The 24,441-nt window shown below is 30.1% G+C and overlaps 4 protein-coding genes across 5 annotated transcripts; all 4 read left to right on the top strand.

Moving 5' to 3' along the window:
* Window positions 1–1,460: 1,460 nt before the first annotated feature.
* Window positions 1,461–7,631, top strand: LOC130827204 (importin subunit alpha-1a-like). Its single transcript, XM_057692855.1, has 11 exons — window positions 1,461–2,042; window positions 2,251–2,347; window positions 3,072–3,163; window positions 3,258–3,389; window positions 4,223–4,408; window positions 4,509–4,672; window positions 4,762–4,840; window positions 5,619–5,747; window positions 5,900–6,027; window positions 6,113–6,487; window positions 7,068–7,631. Exons 1-10 carry the CDS (start codon window positions 1,833–1,835, stop codon window positions 6,483–6,485), a joined length of 1,590 nt encoding a protein of 529 aa, XP_057548838.1. The 5' UTR covers window positions 1,461–1,832; the 3' UTR covers window positions 6,486–6,487; window positions 7,068–7,631.
* Window positions 7,632–8,257: 626 nt separating this feature from the next.
* On the top strand, window positions 8,258–12,322 carry LOC130827256 (uncharacterized). Its single transcript, XM_057692923.1, has 3 exons — window positions 8,258–8,857; window positions 9,371–9,739; window positions 11,011–12,322. The coding sequence occupies exons 1-3, from the start codon at window positions 8,446–8,448 to the stop codon at window positions 11,376–11,378; spliced, it is 1,149 nt and encodes a 382-aa protein (XP_057548906.1). The 5' UTR covers window positions 8,258–8,445; the 3' UTR covers window positions 11,379–12,322.
* A 5,363-nt stretch (window positions 12,323–17,685) lies between these two features.
* Window positions 17,686–18,834, top strand: LOC130827114 (GATA transcription factor 16-like). Of its 2 annotated transcripts, none has more exons than XM_057692735.1 (3): window positions 17,686–17,970; window positions 18,069–18,173; window positions 18,255–18,834. In XM_057692735.1, exons 1-3 carry the CDS (start codon window positions 17,956–17,958, stop codon window positions 18,519–18,521), a joined length of 387 nt encoding a protein of 128 aa, XP_057548718.1. In that variant the 5' UTR covers window positions 17,686–17,955; the 3' UTR covers window positions 18,522–18,834. The 2 variants fall into 2 exon arrangements, with proteins under 2 accessions (XP_057548718.1, XP_057548716.1); XM_057692733.1 differs by having other exon boundaries at window positions 17,748–17,970; window positions 18,066–18,173.
* A 3,673-nt stretch (window positions 18,835–22,507) lies between these two features.
* On the top strand, window positions 22,508–24,410 carry LOC130827158 (uncharacterized). The gene is made up of 2 exons (XM_057692806.1): window positions 22,508–22,798; window positions 23,762–24,410. The coding sequence occupies exons 1-2, from the start codon at window positions 22,595–22,597 to the stop codon at window positions 24,227–24,229; spliced, it is 672 nt and encodes a 223-aa protein (XP_057548789.1). The 5' UTR covers window positions 22,508–22,594; the 3' UTR covers window positions 24,230–24,410.
* Window positions 24,411–24,441: the final 31 nt, after the last annotated feature.

Genomic DNA, 24,441 nt, shown 5'->3' with positions numbered 1-24,441 from the left:
CCAAAAAATTAAAATGTTGTTACACGCGTGAATTGTGCTAGCCCAAATTGATTGTCTCATAATGTGACCGTCTCGTCCAAGTTTTTGTGTTTATTTTAATCTATGAGTTAAAACATAGTAAAATGACTTCTTATTTGATTCATTTTGATGTAAATTTTATTAGAATTAATATTCTATAACTTTTAATAAAGAAAATTTAAGATACTTACGATTGAATATATGTATTGGCAAAATATGCAAAAATCAAATTGGACAATAGTAGTAAATGAGATAAAGTTATTAACCTACTATATGAAGTACTAAAGATAAAATAATAATAATTATTAAAGATATTGTAATATGGCGGTGTTTATTTACTTAATAAACTCATATAGTTTGTAGATGATATTAAACACGAAGAACGAAATTGTCTTATAATTAAATATAATTAATTTATTAATTTAACTATCACGTATAATAATCTTTTTGAATTAATGCTATTATTTGTCATTTTCTAACTTTGCTCAACATTTATAATCGAATTCTATACAATATAGTAGATGCTAGTGGTTTCATTAGAAGCTTAAAATGCTATTTCCTATGACTTTTTTTAAATAGCATCACTTTGTATTTTAGTCGAGATTTTATATTATTTTTGTTTATAGTAATGATCTCATTCTCCTTTTATACTCCCATCTACAAACTTATGTATATTTATATTTTGTTTTATTCTCCTACCTAATCATCTTTATAGTTATTTTTGTCTAGAAAGAGAATAATATTAATAATATTAATGGCGAACGACAAATATAATACTTCCCTAAAGTGACTCAATCTAATAAGACTACAATTTTTTTTTTCCACGAATAGTTAAAAGGGAAGAAAGGCTAGGTGATAATTGTCTTGAGGACCTTTTTTAGACACGTCATATTTGCACTATAACTAAAACTGAACCTGATTCTCCAAAAACTTCTACTCTTTCCGTCCTACGAGTTTTGTTATATTTTTCATTTATGTTGATCTCATGGATTTTATTACATTTCTATTTTTGATAATGACCTTCACTTATCTAATTTTCATTTTCACATTTAATATATATCTTCCTTTCATTCACACATTTATCATACTTTTTTTTATTTTTTTATATAAAATATCACTTTTTCTTATTTTCTTGGTTTTCGCACATTTTAAACTTTTAATAAATATTACAAAACATAAAAAAGGTGTTTGTAAATGATTAGTAGCTAATTAGAGTAACTGATTTGATTATCTGATTTTAAGAGATAGTTTAGTTTTAAATATACTACTATGAACAATTTATTTAAAATTAGTTTATTGATAACATTAAGTTATTTCAATTAACTAATTTAATATTACTAAACACTAAAATTAAATTATTTGAACATTAAATTATCTGTAATTATTAATTATACATATTAAAATAAGTTAAAATTCTCTGATAAATCGATTGTTTCGATCTGGAGAGAAGTAAGGAGACTAGTGAGTGGTGACACAAACCAAACAACGGTAACAAAACGCCTACTTGATTTTAAAATTAATTTACCTTCAAAATTCAAATTTCATTGTCATTTTCGTATAAATAACCATAAATCCAAGCCCTAATCGATATTAAACCCTCTAACCTTATAAAAAGTATCTCGCTGCAACCGTACTGACTATATCAATTACCCAATTCATCCTTCAATTCAACTTGAATATATTCTTCCCCAATTTTCATCAATAGAAATCCTTGTGGATTGTGGTTGAATTGAATTGGATTAATCTGCGATCCTTCCTTAATTTTCTCTCTCCTAGGGTTAGGGTTTTTGATTCTGTTCATTCGGCCGTAAAAAATGTCGTTGAGACCTAATGCTAGGACTGAAGTGCGCCGCAGTAAATACAAGGTGGCGGTTGATGCTGATGAAGGACGGAGAAGGAGGGAGGATAACATGGTTGAGATTCGTAAGAATCGTAGAGAAGAAAATTTGCAGAAGAAGCGTCGTGAAGGGTTTCAGTCTGCTGCTTCTCAACAATTGTCTGCTCAGCCTCCGTTCGATAAGAAGGTTTCTATTTTTTTTTGTTTAGGTTATGAATTGTATAATTTAAGGTTTGATTTTTGTTGTTGATTGTTTGATGATAAATTGGGTTGGATTTAGGCTCTTGATTTGGAGTTTATTCTTTCTGAATTATGATGTTAATTGATTGTTTGTATTTTTACTTTCTTGTTTTTGGATGAGTTTAATGCTTACTTGTGTTTGGTTGGATTTGCAGATTGATAGCGTGCCACAGATGGTTGCTGGTGTTTATTCAGAGGACAGAAATGCTCAACTTGAATCCACTACTCACTTCCGGAAGCTGCTTTCTATAGGTCCTATTTGATTTTTGTTTTGTCTTCGTTTGATCAGAATTTTAATGTCGTCTCTGAAATTCCATATTTGTTGGAAATAGCCTCCTTGTCCTTAAGAACTACGCTGTTTGTGCTTGACTCACATAGGATCTTGTAGGAAATTCCCTGCTCGTGTTAGTGTGTAAACTGATCCCCTTGCATTGAGCAAATACATGTGTGCTCAAATGCCGTGTTAGTGCTTGACGCACATAGGAACATGTAGGAAGAGGATTATAGATGATTGAATCTTACAAACTGGGTGCTTTTGATGTGTGACATTCTTTTTGGGATCAAGTATTCTTAAATTTTATGACTAGAGTACAATTAAATCATTTCCTTGACTTTGACTTAATCTGGACTTTTTTTTATCTTTTGTTTGAACTTCTTACTATAATATTATTATTGTCTCATTTGCCTTTTACATTTTACCCAATGCACTATGTTAATCTTAAATATCTCTAAATATGCTGAATTAAAAATTATAAGAAACTGATATTAATATTAATTTTTTAGACGAATCAAATAAGATTCTACTTGACTATAAATCAACTTCTAGGTCAAGAATTAATCACATATCAAGAGTGATCGACTAATAGTATTTACAAAGCCAATTGACAATAACTATGAATAGAATAGTAATCATTATCATTAAAGAACGAATCGACAAGATTAGTTGTTCTAATGGAATTTTTTAATTTTTGTGTAGAGCGCAACCCTCCTATTGAAGAGGTTGTTCAATCTGGAGTTGTTCCGCGTCTTGTTGAATTTTTGAGCAGAGATGATTATCCAGAACTTCAGGTCTGTTTCACGCATGGATATTCAAGAGTATATTATATTAAACAAAACTTGTTCTGGCTTACATTACTAATATAACTTATATGGGCATTTTCAGTTTGAAGCTGCTTGGGCACTTACAAATATTGCTTCTGGTACATCGGATAACACCAAGGTCATCATTGATCATGGCGCTGTTCCAATCTTTGTGAAGCTTCTCAGTTCACAAAGTAATGATGTTCGTGAACAGGTGTGCATCAATCTTTTGTAAATTGTGATGTTCAAAAAGTTACACGTGTTTAAATAGTTATATTCATTACACAAACTGATGATGTTTGCGAAAGGGTGTGCAATAATTTGTAAATTGTGAAGTTCAAAAAGTTACACATGTGTATAAAAAGATATATTCATTAGGTGGGAAATTCAATGAGTTTATTATAGCCTAGTTTAGGCATTGCTTACCGGCGTTTGCAGATGAGGGAAATGCTTAGGTGAAAAGGTCTATGCAATTGTTACACTGCACCAACCATGAGGTTCATTCCTTTTTTTTAGTTTGGTGCTGATAATTGATAAATCACTACTCACTAAGAATGCACATAATTACGATATGTAAAGTTGGTACTCACCTTATCTCATTTCTATGGACTTTTCATATTGTCATGCACGAGGGAGTTGCAAATGATTTGTTTAATGTTGGATAGTGTGAAAAATTAACTTTTTGAAAAAATTTGTTGGATTAATACCTTAAAAAATTGCGACTGTCTTGTCCTAATCCACATAAGAAATTTGCCTTATTTAATCTTCTTTGGTTTTGCTCGCCTTTCATTCTGCCTTGTTCTTTCTTCAGTAATTACTATTAACTGTTTCCAAGTGCATTTTCAACTATATGTAATGTCTTGTCCTAATCCACATAATAAATTTGCCTTATTTAATCTTCTTTGGTTTTCCCCGCCTCATTCTACCTTGTTCTTTCTTCAGTATTTACTATTAATTGTTTTCTAAGTGCATTATCAACTATATGTAATGTTATTTTCTCCACTAAAGTAGTGTGATGGAATGAAAAATGCTTTGTCTCAACTGTAGGCTGTTTGGGCCTTGGGGAACATTGCTGGTGATTCACCAAAATGCCGAGATTTGGTTCTTGCGCATGGGGCTCTAGTGCCATTGTTGGCTCAATTCAATGAACATGCCAAACTTTCTATGTTGCGCAATGCTACATGGACCTTGTCGAACTTCTGCAGAGGCAAGCCACAACCTTCATTTGAACAGGTTTCTGTCTTTTTTTTCCCGAGTTTGCACTTTAGGTATTTGCATTTGAAGGCTATTATGGTGGCTGACATTTTTCTCATTCTCAAAATTTGCTTTTTAGACAAAGCCTGCACTACCTGCTCTTGAGAGGCTAATTCATTTGAATGATGATGAAATCCTTATGGATGCTTGCTGGGCATTGTCATATCTCTCTGATGGTACCAATGACAAGATCCAAGCAGTGATTGATGCTGGGGTGTGCCCTCGGCTTGTGGAGCTTCTGCTGTGAGTAATTATATACAGACCATTTGCGGTCTTAAGTTCCGGAACTTAGGTTCAAATTCCATGTCTAATATTGCCTTTGTTTTTTGCAGTCATACTTCTCCTTCTGTTCTCATTCCTGCACTTCGTACAGTTGGAAATATTGTTACTGGTGATGACATGCAGACTCAGGTTCATTCTACATCCAACTCTTGTGCATAGACTTGTGTGTCCATTGCTTCTTTCTAGGTTTAGTTTATCTTTTTTGTTCTATACGCATCTATGTATGTGTTTATGCGTAAACCCTTGTGTCAAAATACTGTTAACATAATAAAGCAGATTGGTTTGCTGTGCTCTTTGAGTTAAAATATTTAGTTGATACTTAATAGTACTCCTATATGAGATTGTTCTTTTAAAGGTTATAAGTATATAGGATCCTTCAATAGTAGAGTTTTCCTTTACTGTATTTTTTTAATCTTTTAAATATTTTCTTACATTATCATATAAATTTATTTATGCAATGTAGTTCCTTGGAAACAGTAGGATACTTGGTTTCTAGTGGAAAGGAGCTTTTCTGCGCGTAAGATTAGAAAGAAATTAACCCTCTTTTCAAGAATTGGTAATTTTTTTAATATATCCCGCTTATGAATGGTATAATACAGAAACGTGGAGTATTGTAAAAGTTTATATTGAACCACTGTTCTCCATTTTTTGTGCAGTGACTTTTATTTTGATGGCTTTAGTGGAATTTCTAGAACTTGTTTTTGGAGTAGTCTTACTAACAATCAGCTTGTTCTTTGTACTTTCTGAATTGATGTTGCTCAATTTGACAAATGAAGTTGTACTATTTTATCTGTTCAACATCTGAGATGTTTCAAAAAGGATCATTTTAGATTAACTTGGCACCTCTTATTGAAGTACTCCTTATTTTGTTGCTTGGTTGATTTATGTTTTATCTTATCTTCTCCAGTGCATTATTGATCATCGTGCTCTTTCTTGCCTTCTTAACCTGCTGAACCAAAGTTACAAGAAGAGTATAAAGAAAGAAGCTTGCTGGACCATTTCCAACATCACTGCCGGAACAAAGGAGCAGATACAGGTAAACATTGTATATGGATACTAATAATTATGTCATCTTTTATACTTGGTTTTTGTTTGATCTTCTTGTAAATGTTATTTGGGGTTTTGTTCTTGTAGTTAGAATAACACATCTTCAAATGAATAGACGGTATTATGTCTTTGCTTATGCAGGCTGTGATTGAGGCTGGTATTATAGCTCCTCTTGTCAACCTCCTCCAAAATGCCGAGTTTGATATCAAGAAGGAGGCTGCTTGGGCTATATCAAATGCTACTTCTGGAGGTTCCCCTGATCAAATAAAGTACGAAAAATTTATCCGATTTGTCTCTCTTTTCCATTACGTCTACTTTTTGGATTTGATTGCTCAAGTTATTATTGTACTCCAGGTTTTTGGTGAGTCAGGGATGCATCAAGCCATTGTGTGATCTGTTGGCTTGCCCTGATCCAAGAGTTGTGACAGTTTGCTTAGAAGGTTTGGAGAATATATTGAAGATTGGGGAATCCGAGAAGAATTTGGGTACGTCAGGAGGTGTAAATGTATATTCTCAAATGATTGAGGACGCTGAAGGTTTAGATAAAATAGAAAACTTGCAGACTCATGACAACAATGAGATTTATGAGAAGTCTGTGAAGATTCTGGAGACCTATTGGGTTGATGATGATGACGAAACGTTGCCTTCTGCTGAAGGCGCGCAAAATGGCTTCCATTTTGGTGGAAATGACCTTAATGTTCCACAGGGCGGATTCAAGTTTGGTTAAAGGTATGGACTCAACTTTGTTGAATAAGAAAAAGGGGCTATTTTGATATACTATCTCTTTTTTCATATATATATATATATATATATATGGGACGGATCAAGTTAAAACCACTAAAGTGATTTAAAACTGAAAACCAATTATCGCAAAAGGTGTACATACTATCTTATAGGGTGTGAATATTTTTGTGAAGGTAAAAGTTCATATTATTTACAAAAATGTCATCTGAATGTGTACACCTTTTAGCAAATGTCCAATTATTTACAAAATTGCCACCCGAACATGTACATCAATTAAGTTCACCACTTTACATGATCTGATGGATACTTCTAGTTCTATAATTTGTTTATAAATATACTCTCTAGTTAATCTATTTTTGTTCAGCTTGTGGGAATATTTTGTATTTAAATTCAAGAAGACTTGCACATTGTTTTGTTTTAATCTTTAGGGGAATGTTCTTGGCCAAAAAAAGTAAAAGATAGATTTTGATCAGTTTTATTGCCTGTTATTCGTGTTTGAAGATCACTTTTATTAATCTAGCTTATGTTTTGATGGTAACATATGTTTGGGCATATAAACTTGCAGGATTTGCAGTTTGTTCGTCAGTTGAAGTCTCGAGTCAGATGGCCGATACATTTAGAGTATATCCAGATTGTTGTCGGTAGAGTCCGGTCCAACCTCAACCATGTTCGTGGTGCTCGCTAAGCACGTCAACATTGGTGAAACACCATCTTCAATGGGGGAACATAATTTTTTGCAGAAGTCAGTCGAACACAGCGAGTCATGTAGCTGTACCAGTTTATGTGGGTCGTTTTGGAGTTATATAGTTAAGGCTGTGTAAATGTATTTTTCGGTAAAGAGGCATCGATCTCTTATACTACGGGTTTGTCCTTGTATCTTGGTCGTCATCAGTCAAGGAAGCCCTTATCTTGAGGGCCTTATTTCGCTCGATGACACCAAACCATTCGTGGAGTAACTCGAGTCTGTTAAAAAGTCGCACGGTCTTAAAATGTTGAGTTTTTGAGCTTATTTTTTTTTATAAATGGAATTCTGAATTATTTTGAAATATTCTCCAATCATTATGCCTTACATGTCTTCAAATGCTCTATGTAGGAGCCAAGTTTATGGATTGGTTTTTAAATTTCTAAATGGATGTACTTTCAAGTTTTATAGTTTCTCTGTTCTTTAAAGAAGTTTTAATTTTTTATTTTGGGTGTTTTTATTTGTTGTTTTCATTAAAAAATTTTCTATTTATATCTCAAATTTTGGATAAAAAAACAATTTTATTTATTTTTATTTTAATATTTATGGCCTTTATATAACTTTTACTTTATTATAATATTTTTATATTTCTAATGGTTTCCATTTAAACCCTTTGTAACAATATTTTTTTATTTGTTGGGGTTTCTAATATTTTTTTCACAATTTTTTTTAGTATTTTTTAAAATATTTATGGTCTTTAATTTTTCTCCATCAAATTTATTATTTAATAAAAAAAAAAATTTAATATGTAAAAAATTTTATTTTTTTAAAACTCCGTGAATATTTCTCATGAAAACTTTTTTTAAAGAATAAAAGGAGTATAATAAAAGGAAAAATTTCAATATTAGTTGCAAGTATTAATTGTTTGATTTACAATAGTGTATGAGAACTCTTATGCACGACTTGATTGAAGGAAGGTCTCGTTCTTAACATTATCAACAATGGGACATTATTGCAAGAAGACTAAGGGCCCCTTCTTTATTTTAAAGGGTATTTTTTATTAAAGAAAGAGGCCATACAGTTGTAAAATACGTTATTTGAGGACAAGTTGTGTAGCTTCCTAGAACTTGATGATTATTGAAAATATTTTGTCCCCATTTTCCTCTCTCCTCACCTATAAATTCATTGCAACATACTTTAAATCTATAGAAAATCGATACCAAACACTTCCTTAAAATATTATTTTTTAAATTCCACGGAGATGATAGAAAAGGCGTTTAATGATGAGAGCGAGGGGGCGGGCGAAGGGGATGAATCGTTGGTTTTTTGCTGGTGGCGCAGTTGCGCCACCAACGAAGAGTTAAGTAACCTAAAGGTTACAAATGTATGTGATGTTGGAGGGTTGACTCCGAGGCTAAAGGTAATGAGGGAGTTGGAAAGGCTCACATTGGTGGCATCGGATGGGCTTGATGATCTTCGACATAGGCTCGTGGCATACCGAGCAGGCGATTTGTGGGTCCCGATGGGCGGGATCAAGAAGGAAGAGATGGAGATTCCTGCTATAATCACTATTCTTTTGGTGGGATTTAATGGGGGTGGGAAGAGTTCTTTGGTTAATCTTATGTATAGTGTGCTGGGAAGAGCTGGTGTTATACCCTTTGCTCAGACTTCAGGTGAGACACTTCATAATCGCTGTAATTCTTCAGGTTTTTTTAATGTTTCTTTCTTGTAATTTAATCAAAATAAAACTACAGATCTTGTGAGAGATTGTTTTATCGTGACACCCACAATTCAATCGGCCTAATTATAATTTTTTTACAATACGCAGTCAGTAATTGATTAATTTAAGTTTATAATTGATATCTTTAAAGTCAAAATTAATTTCTTTTAAAAGTTATAATTGATCATTTAATTGATCACTTTAAGGTTCCTTTTAACATCGAAAATGAAGACTTTAAAATAATTGAACACCCCTAATTAGTACCCGCCTCATAATAAGGCTTTTTCTTGTGAGTTTTTTCGAAAATAAAATAACGAGAATTAGGGGTTAACTAAGCGATTGAATGTTTCGATTCCAAGGATAATAAACTCAATACGAATAAAAAGGTGCAACATAATGCAATTCCTCTTGGACATTCAAGTATTCAACACTAAAATACTTCATTTTTTGGTCCTTTTCATTACAGGAAGCTCAAGAAACTCAGAATCTACAACAATGGTTTTGGAAGAACACAATGTTTTACGATCAATGAGAGCCGGTTTCTGCGTCTACGACTCGAGGGGGTTCGGCTATAAGGATCCTATAGACGAGACCCTCCTCGAGTTGTCCCAATGGGCTAATGAAGGTGTCCAACACAATCAAATTTGCTATCGATCAGGGGATGAATTTCCTGTAGGACCCACCTCAACTTCTAGAAGGTTCGCTAGGAGACAAGTCAATTGTGCAATGTTGGTTGGTAACATGGCTGATTTGTATGACAGTTTAAAGGGTGGTGATTCCTCACCTTTGGAAGCAACCAAAGCTGTGTTTTGCTACTCGGCTTTGAAACGAGGCAGTAAGTAGTTTTGCTTCTACTCGTTTTAGCTTCAGTTTTGGTTTAGGGCGTGTTCAGCGTAACTAACTGTTCATTGATTTGACGAGATTAAAACAATACTTAACAAATAATACGACTGCGTGGTAAAGCAGTAGATTAGGTAGCATTTAATGGTAGAATTAGTTGTTTTCATAACGTTATAACTACTAATATAACTACTACTCGGCTTTGAAACGAGGCAGTAAGTAGTTTTGCTTCTACTCATTTTAGTTTCAGTTTTGGTTTAGGGCATGTTCAGCGTAACAATTTGAGTAACCGTTTAAAGGCTTGTAAAGTAGTAGTTTTAGTAGTGTTTAGTGGTATAATTAGCTATTTTCATAACATTATAACCGCTAGCATAACCACTACTTTTATTCAACATTAATATCTTATCTAACAGCTAACTTAAACAGCTAACTACCCTACGTCTAGTGACGGAGGGAATACGTGCCTATGGAGTCATTCGACTTCACTTGATTATTTCGAATTTTGGAGAATTTAAGCATATTTACTGTTTGTATTTCTACTACTTGGCTTTGAAACGAGGTAGTATGTATTTTTTTTCTTGTACTCTTTTTACCTTCGGTTTTTGGTTTAGGACATGTTTAGTGTAACAAATTGAGTAGTCGTTAATTTATTTAATGAGGATAAAGCAATACTTTAGCGTTAACATCACTGCTCGGTAAAGTAGTAGTTTAGATAGCATTTTGTGATATAATTAGTTGTTTTCATAACGTTACAATTTGCTGAATATTCTTTTATTGGGTTAAAGAAATACTCGTATTTTTTAGCGCCCGTTTGGTAATCGATACTAAATAGTGCACGAAAGTTAATGAAAAATTAGTGTAATTTAATTTTAGTTGGAATATTTGAATACAAAATTAATGATCATGCTTATTTACTTTCAACAATCTCATTTAATCACAAAATTCATTCTAAAATCTAATGCATTACCATTTGAAAAACGTACTATTAGGTGGTAATGGAAAATCGTGAACATAAAAACTCTTTTATGATCATACTTTCATTACCATAAGAATGACATAATACATATTATGAAAATTTACAATACAAATTACTACCAATTAAAACCAATAATGAAACGGGCCGTTAATACCCACAAAAATTGTGTGTGTGTGTGCATATATTAGTGCAGTGCGCAATACACAAATGATAATGAAGTATACATCAAGGGCCAATGAAATTGATGGATCAAAGCATCATCTAACAGAATTGATGTCTTTTTTTTGCAGATCAGAACCCAATTCTAGTACTGACTCATGGAGACAAGCTATCTGCCGAGGAACGAATCGATGCTCGAATGAAAATCTGTCAGTTCCTCGGCATATCCGAAACAAGTGGCGTTTACGACATAGCTTGCCTCACCGAATGTGGAGTCGTAGCCGAAGAATGTGATCCCGTCACAGCGTACGCCCTCACTGAGGCCGTATACAGGGCGCTGCTCATCTCTGACATGAGCCATCTTCCTAAGAAAAACTTCAAAGACAAAGTAAATTACATGGTTTCTTGGGTGTTGCTCTTGATTGGTTCTTTCTTCGCTTTCCTTGCTCGTGTTTTCTCGGGTCCTAGTCGAAAGCATCGCAGATTTAAACCTGCTTAACAGGCCTAAGGGTCATTCTCGAGTCGAAGGTCTCACTAGCTGCAACATTCTGATGTTGTTTGGTGCGATTAAAACCTTAATCATAGTTTCTGTGAATGAGATATACTGGATACAGATGATGATATTGAGGCCTGAGAGGTGCTCAATGTGTGCATTTTTTATGCATATTTGATAATGACTTTCATTTCTATTGTCTTTTAGTGTGGGTATAGTATGTCGTCATCTAATCCTTTCACGTTCTTAATCATAATTTCTATGAACAAGATATATTAGGTACAATGATGATATTGAGGCCTGAGAGTTGCATGTTTTGTGCATTTTTGATGCATATTAGTTTGATGATGAGTTTCTTTCTATTGTTTTTTGGTGGGGGTACAGTCTGTCGTCATCTAACCTTCTCACGTTCTTAATCATAGATTCTATGAATTAGATATAGCGAGTGTTATTTTGATGATAACTTTCATTTCTATTTTTCTTCATTTATTATTTTGGAGACCTTACTATCATAATTCATAACTATAATGTTGAACTTACGTGCTGAGAATAAATTAAGTCTGAGTATGAATTGATCACTTATGGAGGCAACTTATTTTACTGGCCGCAACCTCCTTATATATATTTTTCGATAACTATATAATCTGTCATCATACAATTTCCCAGATACTAATCGTAGCTTCTATGAACGAGATATATAAGATATGATGATGATGACTTATCGATACGAAATGTAGGATTGCTCATTGTTTAGAAGTGATTGTTATGCTAAATAAGGTAGATGGTTCTACTTCATGTACGCTGTCCCAGTGTTTATCTTTGATTTTCTTTTCTTGGAATATTTATTGTATAATAATTGTACTTATTATGAATGTACATGTACTTTTATGTATATATGACTATATGTAAATTATCTAAATTTCTTATATGTCTTGGGTTGATGTTTAGTATTCCCTCTGTCTTATAAAAATTGCTTTATTGATATTAGTAAAAAAATTAAGAAAAATAAATAAAGTGTTGTTTTATGAAAAAGTGGGAAAAATATGTGAATATTAGAAAAAATATAAATTAAATATGCAAATGAAATTAAAATAAAAAAAGTATAGATTATAGTCAAAAATAAAAATATGACAAATTTGATAAAATAGACTAAAAAAAAAGAAAATTGAGCAAATTTCATGAAATAGTGAGAGTTATTTTAAGAGAGACCTTGAAGGTGATGATAATGGAGAATCAATGGTTTAATTCTAGTGCAGTCTAAGTAGTAAGTAGAAGTCATGATAAAAAAAAATTTGCAGCAAATATTGTTTCCTAAATTGAAAATAAAAACTCTAATTTACTATGGAAATATTTTATTTTTTCAATTTCTCGAATTTTGTTTAAGTGGAAGTCATGATAAATTATATTACATATCAGTATTAGAAACCATAATCTTGTGGGTGGAGATATTTACGATTTTTCTAACTTATACATCTAGCGTATTAGTTTAGATTATAAAAAAATAAATTTATCAAAATCAAATTGATATATTTTCGAAAGATTTATTATAAATGTCAAGTTTAAAGAATATCGTAAATTATATTTCAACAAATTTACTAATTTTGTAAATTAAACCCATACACGGGTATATAGGATAGAAAAACCCAAAAATTTAAATGGCCCGTAATAAATGCTTCGTCCATAGTACCCTCACATGATGAATGAAGAAGGGCTAATTCATGTGAAGTTGATATGGGCCACAAAAGATTTTTTGAGGAGATTGCATTTTCCCAATATTCTGTGAATAGAAGGGAATCAAGGGATTCACAAAATGTGCCCTTTTCATTTATTTATAATGTTAATTTTTTTTTTGGAATTTGGTATTCAATTAAAATTTAATAACTAATTTGATATTTAGTTATGTGTAAGGAAGTAAAATGTATAATAAGAACAAGTCGTTTTTATGAGATCGTCTCACTATGAAATAGACTTATATAATTAGTTTTTTATTTTTACAACCCGTCTTATAATGAGATCGTCTCACCATGAGAAGAGTCCATATATGTAAGCCCATTTCTCTAACTAATCACTTTGAATAATAAGTGATCACTTTAAGGTTATAAGTGATAAATTTTAGACTATAAAAAGTCATCACTTTAAAAATAAATGTATATTGGGCCAACACAATTAAAATGATCTCACTATGAGACCTTCTCATATGAGAATTTGTGTTTTTTTTATAGATAACTTTAAAATTTTAAGTGATCAATTTAACACATTAAATGTAAATGGGCCAGCCCATACAAATTATTTCTATATTAATGGGTGCATGGTTTTATAGCAAAATTCTGAATATTTAGACGGTTAGACCCTTAGAGGGTAACTCATCAAAACCTTTTGTGTGTCTAATCAAAAACAAATACTACAACAAAGGCTTTATTGATAAATCGACGTTCGTACATTACAATAGAATATGATTAAAATTTTTCGAGACCGTCTCATGGTGAGACGACTTCAAAACAAGAAATCCATAAGCTAAAAATTTGTATTGTTAAGCTATTTTACCTAAGTATGAGACATGTCTCAGCATGGTGAGACCGTCTCATACAAAAATTTTGATATTCTATAGTTCTATATATGTAAAGACAATACTGTATTTTTAATTTAACATAGAAGAGAAAGTGAGATATTGTTTTTAAAAAAATAGGTATGTGGTAATAATCAAATAGAGAAACTAAATTATGTGAATGAAATTAAAAGAGAATTAAAATATATAGATGAATAAAAACAATAATAAATCTATTTTCAAAAATAAAAATGTTATAAAATTAAAGTGACAATCCAAAATAGAAAACCAGGGATGGAGAGAATATGGTAATCAAGGCATGATAGAGTTGGTATAATGATGTATAATGATATAATTATGATTTTGAGGAAAAAATTGATTCAAAAAGGTATCTTTTAACAGGGAAAATTTAGTTGACTTGACTCGATTGGTAAACTATTTAATATTAAATATTAATAAATAAATAAAATAATTTGTTATGAGTTGAAATCTATTATTTTTTTATATCTATTAGTAATGGGTAATTCACGTTAACTAGACTCCAGTATTGATTTATCCTAATCATAATTATCAAAAGCACTATCAACTCTAGATAAGACTCTTTTGCTACCTTCCAATATAGTGAAGGTATGTAACGATTTGATATTTGCTTGATCTTGTAATTAAATTCGATTTGATTCGACTTTAAAATAATATAAAAATATATAAATAATCAATTTGAATATATATAAGATTCGATTTTGAATCGACTTAAAACGCATTGCATGAACAACTTTCATTATGCCTAATGCGGCTGAGCTCCAAGATAATAAGTTAGCCTAATAATAATTTTATGAAACCTCTCCATGATTTGTATAATATTAAATATCTTGAACATCATTATCCTATTGATAATATGTCCATGGAAGATGTTTTATGCAACTATGCAAGTGTGGAAGGAAGAAGCCAAGCAAAGAAGCAATAAAGAAGAGATAAGTCAAGCCAAGCAAAGATGGTAAATGAATTTTTATATGTTTTTAATCTCTAAATTTTCTAACCCAAAATTAAAATTTTTAGTACCTTTAATCCAAAAAGTCATTTTTTCACTTTACATCGAGATATTTGATAAAATAATGTTTAGACAATTTTAACTTAATTATTTAAATGCAAAAATAAATAATTAAATAGTCAAATCATTTAAAGTTAGTTTTTGGTAAATTAATTGGTTAAAATATCTTATTTATCAGAATCCTATTATCTCACTATGCTCTCTCCTAAAACCCAAATCAACTCCTTAATTACTCATAAAAACAAAATATTGGTCTTAGTGGGTATTTAGTCTTTTCTCTTTTTGTTGTTTTGTTATACTTCATATATTTTATATTTCTTCTTTTTTAATATCAACATATTGTGTTTGCTCTAATAAACAAATAATTTGTCTGTCTTTCCATAACCCTAACCAGAATTATGGGCAGGATTTTGTCACTATTTCTGTCTTTGTCCATTCTATTTATTGCTACAATAATTTGTCTTTTGATTTCTTTAGTTATGTGTTCTTCCATAGTCATTTTGAATTAACATTAAGAAAAAAAATATATTTTTAAGAAAAAATATAGATATTTAATAATAAATAAAGAGATTGTATGTAAATGAAATTAATAAAAGTTATAATATATAAATAAAATGAAAAGAAAATAATAAATTATTATTTAAAAATAAAAATATATTAAATAATAGTTAAAAAATACTGACCAAAATAACAAATACCAAAATAAACAAGTAATCCTATGTGGTTTTGAAATTGCTATTCATAGCGACATTTTCTTTACAATATGTCACTGTTAATATTTTTAATTCATGTGCAAGATCGAACTCTCGTATTTGAGAGGCTCTCATCAATATTTAAAATATTTATTACTCTTAAGAAAATGCTACTCTTAATAATATAAGTAGAGCTAATTTAACGTGTTATTTTATTTATTTATATATTGAATTATATAGATCTAAAAATTATAAAAAGTTAATGTTATGAAAGTATGCGATTAGACTTGAACGATGAATAATGCCAATACTCGATATGTTGAAGTATTTCAGAACGGGTAAGTATTTTTCCAAAGCATATTACTTATAAAAAATTAAAAAGAATACTTAATTTTGATAATTGTTGAATTTTATCATTTTCAATTCAAAGCCTTTTCTAAGCTGGAAAGGCTCAATAATCCAAAATCAAAGTAGAGATATGTTAAATATTTGAATTAAGGTACAAAAGAACAACTATCATGTCTCAATAATACTAAGAGGGTTCACTCGTGCATGGAATCTTATCATCAATTCATCATTCTCTATAATTTATCCAATAATTGTCAATGTATTTTTTTGGTGTCTTTTTGTTTAAAAAATTAATTTTTTTAATTTTTTTTTATAAATGGTAAGTTGGACGACCGAGATTAAAGGTGGTACATACTCCAATTGAGAAAAGACTTGGTTTTCAAACAATCAGTTTATCTATTTGATCGCTTGACAGGGTTCAAGTGCCTAAATTATTTACGTTAATCTAGAGGTGATAAAAATATATTTGTTACAATTTTTAAGAGAATTGAAAAATATTAAATAATAACACTACTCCTATGTCCCTTACTCTAAATTTGTTAAGAGTTTGCAACAATTAAAATTTTCATATTAGAGTTTCTTAAGATACTTTCTAAATGATATTTCTATTTGCTCATTTGTACGATTTTATTTGTTATTCTCTCAAATTATCTTTTTACTTTCATGCTATTATTATTTTAATCATATTTATACTTTATTACATATGTTAGACAATATTGTCTTTAATCTTTTTTTTTATAAATTTCATTAATATATTATTGTGGTCCCTATGTGTGCTCCACTTATAATTAAAACCAATATAAAATATCTAATCTACAAAAATTATCATAAAATAATGTTTTAAAAAAGGAGAAAATATATAGTAAATACAATTAGACAGAAAAACAACAGTCGGTCTCTTCTCTCAGGCCCTACCAATTAAACCTTAATATCTACTTATGTATTCTTAATGTCTACTTATAATATACTTAATATCCATCGAAAAAAATTTAAAATGCCTACTTACAATATTTTTAATGCCTACCAAGAAACTTAGCCGACTAGCCTATTTAATATTTACCATATACTTAATGTCCACTTACAACATCTTTAATTTCTACTTACGATATACTTAATGCCTGCCAAGTAAGTACTTAAGTACTTATAATATTCTAAATGTCTACTTACAATATTTTTAATGTCTACCGAGAACTTACTCTATATTTTCCATTTTGAGCCAGTTCAATTAGAGATGATTTCTTAAAAAGATCGTCTCTCACAAAAATTTTCGTGAAAAAGTAAACATTACAACAAAAATGGGCCCACTATTTTTTGAAGAATTAATTCTTTATATAAATTAAAAAAAGCAATTTTCATAATAGACTGTCTCTCGATAAAACAAACTCAAATAAAAATTATATTTTTCTCATAGCAGATACTTCTAGAGAAGTTATATAATTCAAATATAAGACATATTTTTCAATTTGACCATCTCATAAACAATTTCTATTTAAAAAATCTACTTACAAGATAGACAAGAATCACCAACTCGTGCATTATATTAGGATTATATTAGTTAAATAAACCAATTTTTACAAGAAACAATGAATAAAAAATAAAAAATAAAATTAAAATAGAAATAAAAAAAAGTGAAAAGAAAAAGGGTAAATAAGTAAAATGAACAGAGGAGCATGCTAGGGTTCGGCTACCAACAGCAAAATAAAGTGTGCATTGCTCCTTTAAATACCATTATCTGTCCTCCAATCCAACATTGATCATTCCCTACTTTCTCTCTCTTCATTTTTCTTTTGCAAAATCACCCCGCCGCCTCCTCATCACTCACCATCCCTTCAAAATCCCGCCATTTTCTAGTTTTGATCATTCTTATTTGATCATTTCTCAACCTCTCATTCTCCTTTCTTCGCTCAACTTATCTACAATATTAAAAACCTTCGAATTTCTCTGATCATCATGTTAGATCTAAAGGTAGAACAAGTAAATCTTTAATTTCACTTTTTTTTTGAATAAAATGTTGTTTGATTATGAAAATTTTTAGTAATTGTTTTTTGAAATTTTTGTAGCAGTGTTCAGTTTCTGAATCACAGAGTAGTAGTTTTGAATTAAAGAGATGTACTGACTGTCAAACAACAACTACTCCTTTATGGCGAGGCGGTCCTGCCGGACCTAAGGTAATTTTACTCCTTTTAAGCGTTTTTCGTCATAAAATGCTCTTATTTTTCTGACGTTTTCAATTTTTAAATTTTTGACAGACATTATGCAATGCATGTGGAATTAAATACCACAAGAGGAGAAGAGCGCTATTAGGATTAGAAAAAGGAAAAGTAGACAAAAACAAGAAAAAAACCACCAGCAGCAATGGAAGTAGTAGTAGTAGTAGTAACAATGGCGGCCTTGGAATGCCGTTTAAGATCAAAGTGATTAGACAAAGTACTGATAATTTCCGAGACAAATTAGGAGAGGTTGAACAAGCGGCTATGCTTCTAATGGCTTTGTCTTATGGCTCTGTTTATGCTTAATTAATTAATTAGTTTAGTTTGCTGAGACGATTTTTTCCTTTGTATGGTCCAATATTGCCCTTTCCGCTAACCCTATCCGACCCGACCCTACCTTACCCGATAACGCAATCTTGTAACCCTAATTTTCCTTTTGAATTTTATCTATTTTCTTCCGATTTTACCCTTGCCAAGTTTGGCTTCCAACGGTATCCACTATTTATGGTTTTTTATATTCTGCTATTTTCAATGACGAGGGCAATGTTGTAAATTTAGATAGCGAGTGGTGGTGTTTTGATAATCGACTAATTATAAAGAAATTCGTTATTTTAGTGCATATCTTTATTTTTCTTGTTGCGTTTAATTTTCCAATTGTCTACAAAATTTTAATTCGCTACTGGCGTGATTGTGACACACCGTCTTGGCTTCAAATTAGAAGCCCATAAAAACATATGTGTAAGATTATCTTATATAATAATTTGTGATTTTATATATATATATATATATATATATATATATATATATATATTTTGATATTGATATTTCCAAAATATTTCATTACCGTGTCATATTATAAAATTTGCCTTTCAAAAGTGCTAATTGATTGCAAATTTTGTACACGCACAATAAAGCAAGCAATAAGGAAGCTAAATATTGATTGAAAATAATAGATTTTTGATAAAGACTCATAAATAATACTCCTTTTTATTTACCCTAAGTGTCTTATTTTTTTATTTGGTTAAGTTATTCTAAATGTCTCATTTTATTTTGAATATGTAAATATTATTAATTTACCATATAAAACTTAACTTTTTTTACACTTTTACTCCTATTAATCTTATTTTACCCCTATAAAAATTTAAAAATACTATACTTTTTTCTTTTACATGTGATTTTATTTGATCACCTAAAAAATGATGAAAAGTCAAATGGAATACATTAGGTGAATATGAGGAAGTAAAAAAAAAAAAAAGTAACGAATAATTCAAATTTTCAGCTATCCATTTTGAATTATTATGAAATAAAAGATTATGCTATAAGCAAACTAATGGCAATCTAAAATTGAAATTATTAGGAACGAATGAATAAAATGTTGAATTTTTAATATCAATTTAAAAAAAAAATTCAATAAACATGGTAATCATAGGAGCAATTAAGTAATAATAACTTTATTGAAACTAAGTTTGTCATTTCTGGAAATTTTCATAAGAATATTAGAAAATTTTCCTTTCAAAAAGTGCTAATTGATTGCCCAATTTTTTACACACATAATCAAGCAAGCAATAAGGAAGCTAATTATTGATTGAAAATAATCAAGATTTTGGATACAATGAATAATAAGGAAACAAATAATGTCGCAATTATATTAATTATTTTCTTGCCAAATTATATTTATAAGAAGGCAAATGATATATGTAATAAAACTTCTCTGTAAATTCATCTATAAAGTAATAAAACTCATTTACTTGGACATGGCGGTAAAATCAACCTGTATACAATTATTGGTAATTTCATTTTCTTTCTTTGATTTTGTCTTCAGTTTTTTATTTCATTTATTAGTTATAGATTAATTGATTGCTAGCTTAAGGTTTTATTAGGTGCAACCCCTATAAATAAATACTTCGAAATTCGGATAGATAGATTAATTAATATGCTAACTTAGTGGTCGCTTGGATTGAAAATAAATATTTAAGGAATATAAAAAGTCAAATTAATGTACAAAGCTAATTAGAGATGCAAATAAAGTTATTGAAATAATTGTGATAAAGGTAAAATGAGAGAAAATAAAAAAAATGAATAAAAAACAGGTTAATTTCCTCATTATGAGGTAAAGAATTTTCCCATTCTCTCATAGAGTAAATTTGTACCCCGAGAACTAATTGCTATATCCTCCATTTTTCATTACATTTTAATCAATTCTTTCACCTCTCTAACAATCAAATCCCTTTAATCATTTATCTAATTAACTTTGTTTTTCTAGTTTGACTTTTATTTTTTTCATAAATATTTGCTTTTAATCCAAGCCACCCTAGAAGAAGTAACTGATGAGACAAAAAAAAGGTGAATACCTTTACTAACAAACAGCATCGATTATGTTGAATTAGAAGAATAAAATAATTGGACAAAACTGAAGGATACCTGATTCCATGTCGCAAGAGATAATCTTGGAAATGGATGCGATTAAATCTTCTAGATTAACACGTATTTCCTAGAATGACGACCCTTAATGTTATCACTCTTGATTCTCTCTGATAATGGGATGGCAGGAGAAAAGGAAATATGTATAACCTAGAGACCATAACTGCTATATATATATAATAACTTGTGACTGGTATTCGACCCATCATAGAACCCAGTCATACAACGAGTCTTTACACATTTAAGGCCCATAACCTATTGATACATTTAAGCCCAAACCCTTTAAATTTAATTAGATCACTTTAATTAGGGTATAAAGACAATTTTAATTAATTATAACGACGTATAAATATTTACATATAAGCCCAACGTTGAACTTTTTAGTCCAACAGTAACACATTTTGCCATGGTGGATCAACTTCTTTAATTTGAGATGATAGATCATCCTCATCCTCCCTTTAAATACACTTTTATTAAATTGTCAACTAAATATAAATTTTTAAATTTTAATTAATATCTCACCCGAAAACAATTTTAAATTGGTAAATTAACATGATTAAATTAATTCAAAACATCAACGTTCATAATTAAAATACTCACATTTAGTTATATAATGCTAATAGTTATTTTTAAAGTTAAAATTTATATTTTAAATACCGACTATGATATCAGAAATGATCACATGCAAGAGTTCCTCCCTACAAAACGCCTTACCCCAATCCGAAGTTCTTGGTATGTCTTGTTAAACCACAAAAATCTCATTTAACACAGTTTTACGGTTAGATTTAAATTAATTAAAAAACACAAATTGTTGGGAGAGACGGTGTCTTCAAGAAACGCATTAGATATATGGGCTAAAATAGACTAATTAATGCAAATTAAAATAAAAAATAAGAATATAGACTTCTTATTTGAGATAATCTCTCACAAGAGTAGCTAATTAAAAAAAATCAACTTTTCTGCATTTAAAAACTTTAAAATAAAACTTGAAATACACTTACTTTACTTTTATTTATAAGAGTAACTTTAAACTATTTCATTGTCACTATGAGATGGTGTCCAAGAAGAGAAAGAGTTGTTTCTAAATAGAGTACAAACATAAGTCAAGCCAAAGCTTAGCATAAATCCTAAAATTTGAAAAAATATAATTTCATTTTTAAAAATTACAAAAATTAATTTTGGAAAATTTTAATTTTCATAATAAACATCTCCATACCAAAGCTGAGATTAGATATTTATTCGCTGTTACTGACAGCGAATGTGAAAAAGGTCGTAGTAAATTTTTTTTGTTCGTTGTTCATAAGACCGAATAAGTCATAATCTTAAACTAGAACACAAAAATACTAATTTTGAGTATTCTAAAGCTTATTTAAGGAATTTTTTTAGCAAGTATTGTATGAGACTGTCTCACTGTGAGACGGCGCAATAGAAGTGGTCTAAATTTAAACTCACGCAGTTAACTAACTAAAAGAAATTTTTTTCATTAACTTTTAAGAAATTAAAAATTGAGACAACTCATATTAAGTAGTTTCATGATGAGACGATCTTAATAAAAATTTTGTCTTTTTTTAAAAAAACTCATTTTATTTCAATTTTCACATGAATCCCATCAAAGCCCAATATATGATGGACTCAAAAGGGATAGATGGACAGCTTAATGAAATGGCTCCTCCTTTGGACACTTCTAAAGCCCAAAATCTTAAAAAGAAGACACGTAACCAATAAATCCAGAAGTCACTAGAATCACATTCCACGTTACATCCATATGATCATGTCACCATTAAATTATTTACTTCTTTTTCTTTTAATTAAACTTCTAGAACATACTTCTTTTGGAGTAATTATTTATATATTAAGTCCATTAATTTTGTCTAATTTTGCCAAGTTTCTTTATTAATTTTCTAAGAAAACAAAGCTAATATATCTTAGTTTTAATTAGAAGAAGAAAATAAGGAAAAATGTTGCAATCAAGAGTAATAATACCAATAATAATGAGGAAGAGTAATAGGTTAGGGATAAATTGGGGATTAAGAAAAACATATATAAGTGAAGAACAAGAGAGTGCAGCAACACAAGGGGTAGCTCCGACACAAGGCTATGCTCCAATTCCTACTGGTATTCCTGCTGATCCTGCTATTCATTCTAGTCATCCTCCTCCTCAGGTTCCTACTTTCTTTACTTTCTTACCCCAAATTTTTTAATTATGGGATATTCTAATGCCGTGTATGAATTTTTGCAAAAGATCAGTGATAGCAAATTTTTAAAAAGTTTTACAAAATAACATTATACGTTTTGAAATTTAAGTTGTCGTAATAATAAATATTTGATTATACATTGAGTTATGAAACTTTGTTTTTACCCTTGTTTTTTTCATTAACAGTGTACTTTTAGAATTTAAGCTATCGTAATATTGATAGTAAAAAAACATTAAATTATGAAATTTCAAAAGTATAAAAGTATAATGCTACTATTGTTTTTTCACCTGCTCTATACAACTTTCTTTAGTGTCTTATTTGAAATGTGTAAACTAAAAAAATCAACAATTAATAGACATATGTTAAGACATAAAATAGGCCAAATTAAGTTTTGTGAAATAGTTGTTTGGCTTATTTTATCAGTTGAAAGGGTTACTTGTTTATATGTATCTTAAAGCATGTTGGGTAAGACAATATATTTGAAAATATTTTGCTAAATCATAAATTAAATGTTCGACATTTTATTATTGGAAAAAAGTGAGTTAATAAGTATAAAGTCATAGTTTATTATAATAATTACAAATTCTTATGTGAAATGGTAAAATTTTTTCCACAATTATTCTATAAGCTTAATTATTTTAATTATTAGCATATAAACTATTTATTATTTTGAGATCTTTCTTATTGGGAGATTATTTTAATTATTAGCATATAAACTATTTATTATTTTGAGATCTTTTTTATTGGGATATTATTTTAATTATTAGCATATAAACTATTTATTATTTTTAGATTTTCTTATTGTGAGACGGTGTCTCATCTCACAAGAGTATATCAATACACGGGTTTAATCAATTAATTTATTTATTAGCTTATGAACATTTTGTTTTAAGATTTTTTTATTGAAAAATGATCTTAAAATTTGCGAAGGGAGGAGATGTTGGGGAGGCACCCGACCCATTAGTCCCACCCAGACCACCAACCTCTTCATCCCGAAGGTTAGAACACACTGGAGTGGGCCGTCCATCCGAGCCCAACACCCAACAAAAACGTCGATCATCGAATCGAGCTAGCCAATTGGACGGTGCAGAAGCTTACAAGGCCCAAAAGAAGGCCCAAGAGGAGGACAACAAAGAGTACTTTAAAACACACAAGGCATCTCCATTATCAGAATTGGAGTTTGTGGACTCAAGAAAGCCCATAACACAGGCAACGGACAGCCCAACGTCGTATTATGGAAGAGATGAGGGAGTAATCGTGTGGAAGCCGGAGCAGCTAGATACTGCTGAGGACTCATTGTTAAGAGCCGTTGAGAATTGGAAATGGAATAAAATGAGGGGTGATCCTGATTCTCCTCATGGTAGAGTGCTTAGAGAGCTTCGTGGTGAGTATTGGTGAATCGTGAGGGTTCTGTACCATAGCAAAACCCGTAACGCTAAACTTGTTTTGAAATTTTATTATGTACAAGTGTTTGGTTTGTGAATTTTATATTCTGTTTCACGCGGCACTAATTTAATTCATGATATTTTTAATTTTATACAATTAAAAATTATAAGATATTATTATTAATAATCGTTATATTAGACAAATTAAATAAGCTTTTACTTGAT

The sequence above is a fragment of the Amaranthus tricolor genome, chromosome 11, assembly GCF_026212465.1.
Source record: "Amaranthus tricolor cultivar Red isolate AtriRed21 chromosome 11, ASM2621246v1, whole genome shotgun sequence".
Taxonomy (NCBI): Eukaryota; Viridiplantae; Streptophyta; class Magnoliopsida; order Caryophyllales; family Amaranthaceae; genus Amaranthus; species Amaranthus tricolor.
Note: the sequence above shows the minus strand (reverse complement) of the source record. Positions and strands in the feature narration are given on the sequence as shown.

Bases quoted from the DNA above. Each gene is read 5' to 3' on its own strand.
- LOC130827158 (XM_057692806.1), top strand. From the start codon at position 22,595: ATGTTGCAATCAAGAGTAATAATACCAATAATAATGAGGAAGAGTAAT. The intron at 22,799-23,761 runs GTTCCTACTTTC...AAATTTGCGAAG, and splicing joins CTAGTCATCCTCCTCCTCAG to GGAGGAGATGTTGGGGAGGC.
- LOC130827256 (XM_057692923.1), top strand. From the start codon at position 8,446: ATGATAGAAAAGGCGTTTAATGATGAGAGCGAGGGGGCGGGCGAAGGG. The intron at 8,858-9,370 runs GTGAGACACTTC...TTTTCATTACAG, and splicing joins ACCCTTTGCTCAGACTTCAG to GAAGCTCAAGAAACTCAGAA. The intron at 9,740-11,010 runs GTAAGTAGTTTT...TTTTTTTTGCAG, and splicing joins CTCGGCTTTGAAACGAGGCA to ATCAGAACCCAATTCTAGTA.
- LOC130827114 (XM_057692733.1), top strand. The intron at 18,174-18,254 runs GTAATTTTACTC...AATTTTTGACAG, and splicing joins GCGGTCCTGCCGGACCTAAG to ACATTATGCAATGCATGTGG.
- LOC130827204 (XM_057692855.1), top strand. From the start codon at position 1,833: ATGTCGTTGAGACCTAATGCTAGGACTGAAGTGCGCCGCAGTAAATAC. The intron at 3,390-4,222 runs GTGTGCATCAAT...TCTCAACTGTAG, and splicing joins GTAATGATGTTCGTGAACAG to GCTGTTTGGGCCTTGGGGAA. The intron at 4,841-5,618 runs GTTCATTCTACA...TATCTTCTCCAG, and splicing joins GTGATGACATGCAGACTCAG to TGCATTATTGATCATCGTGC.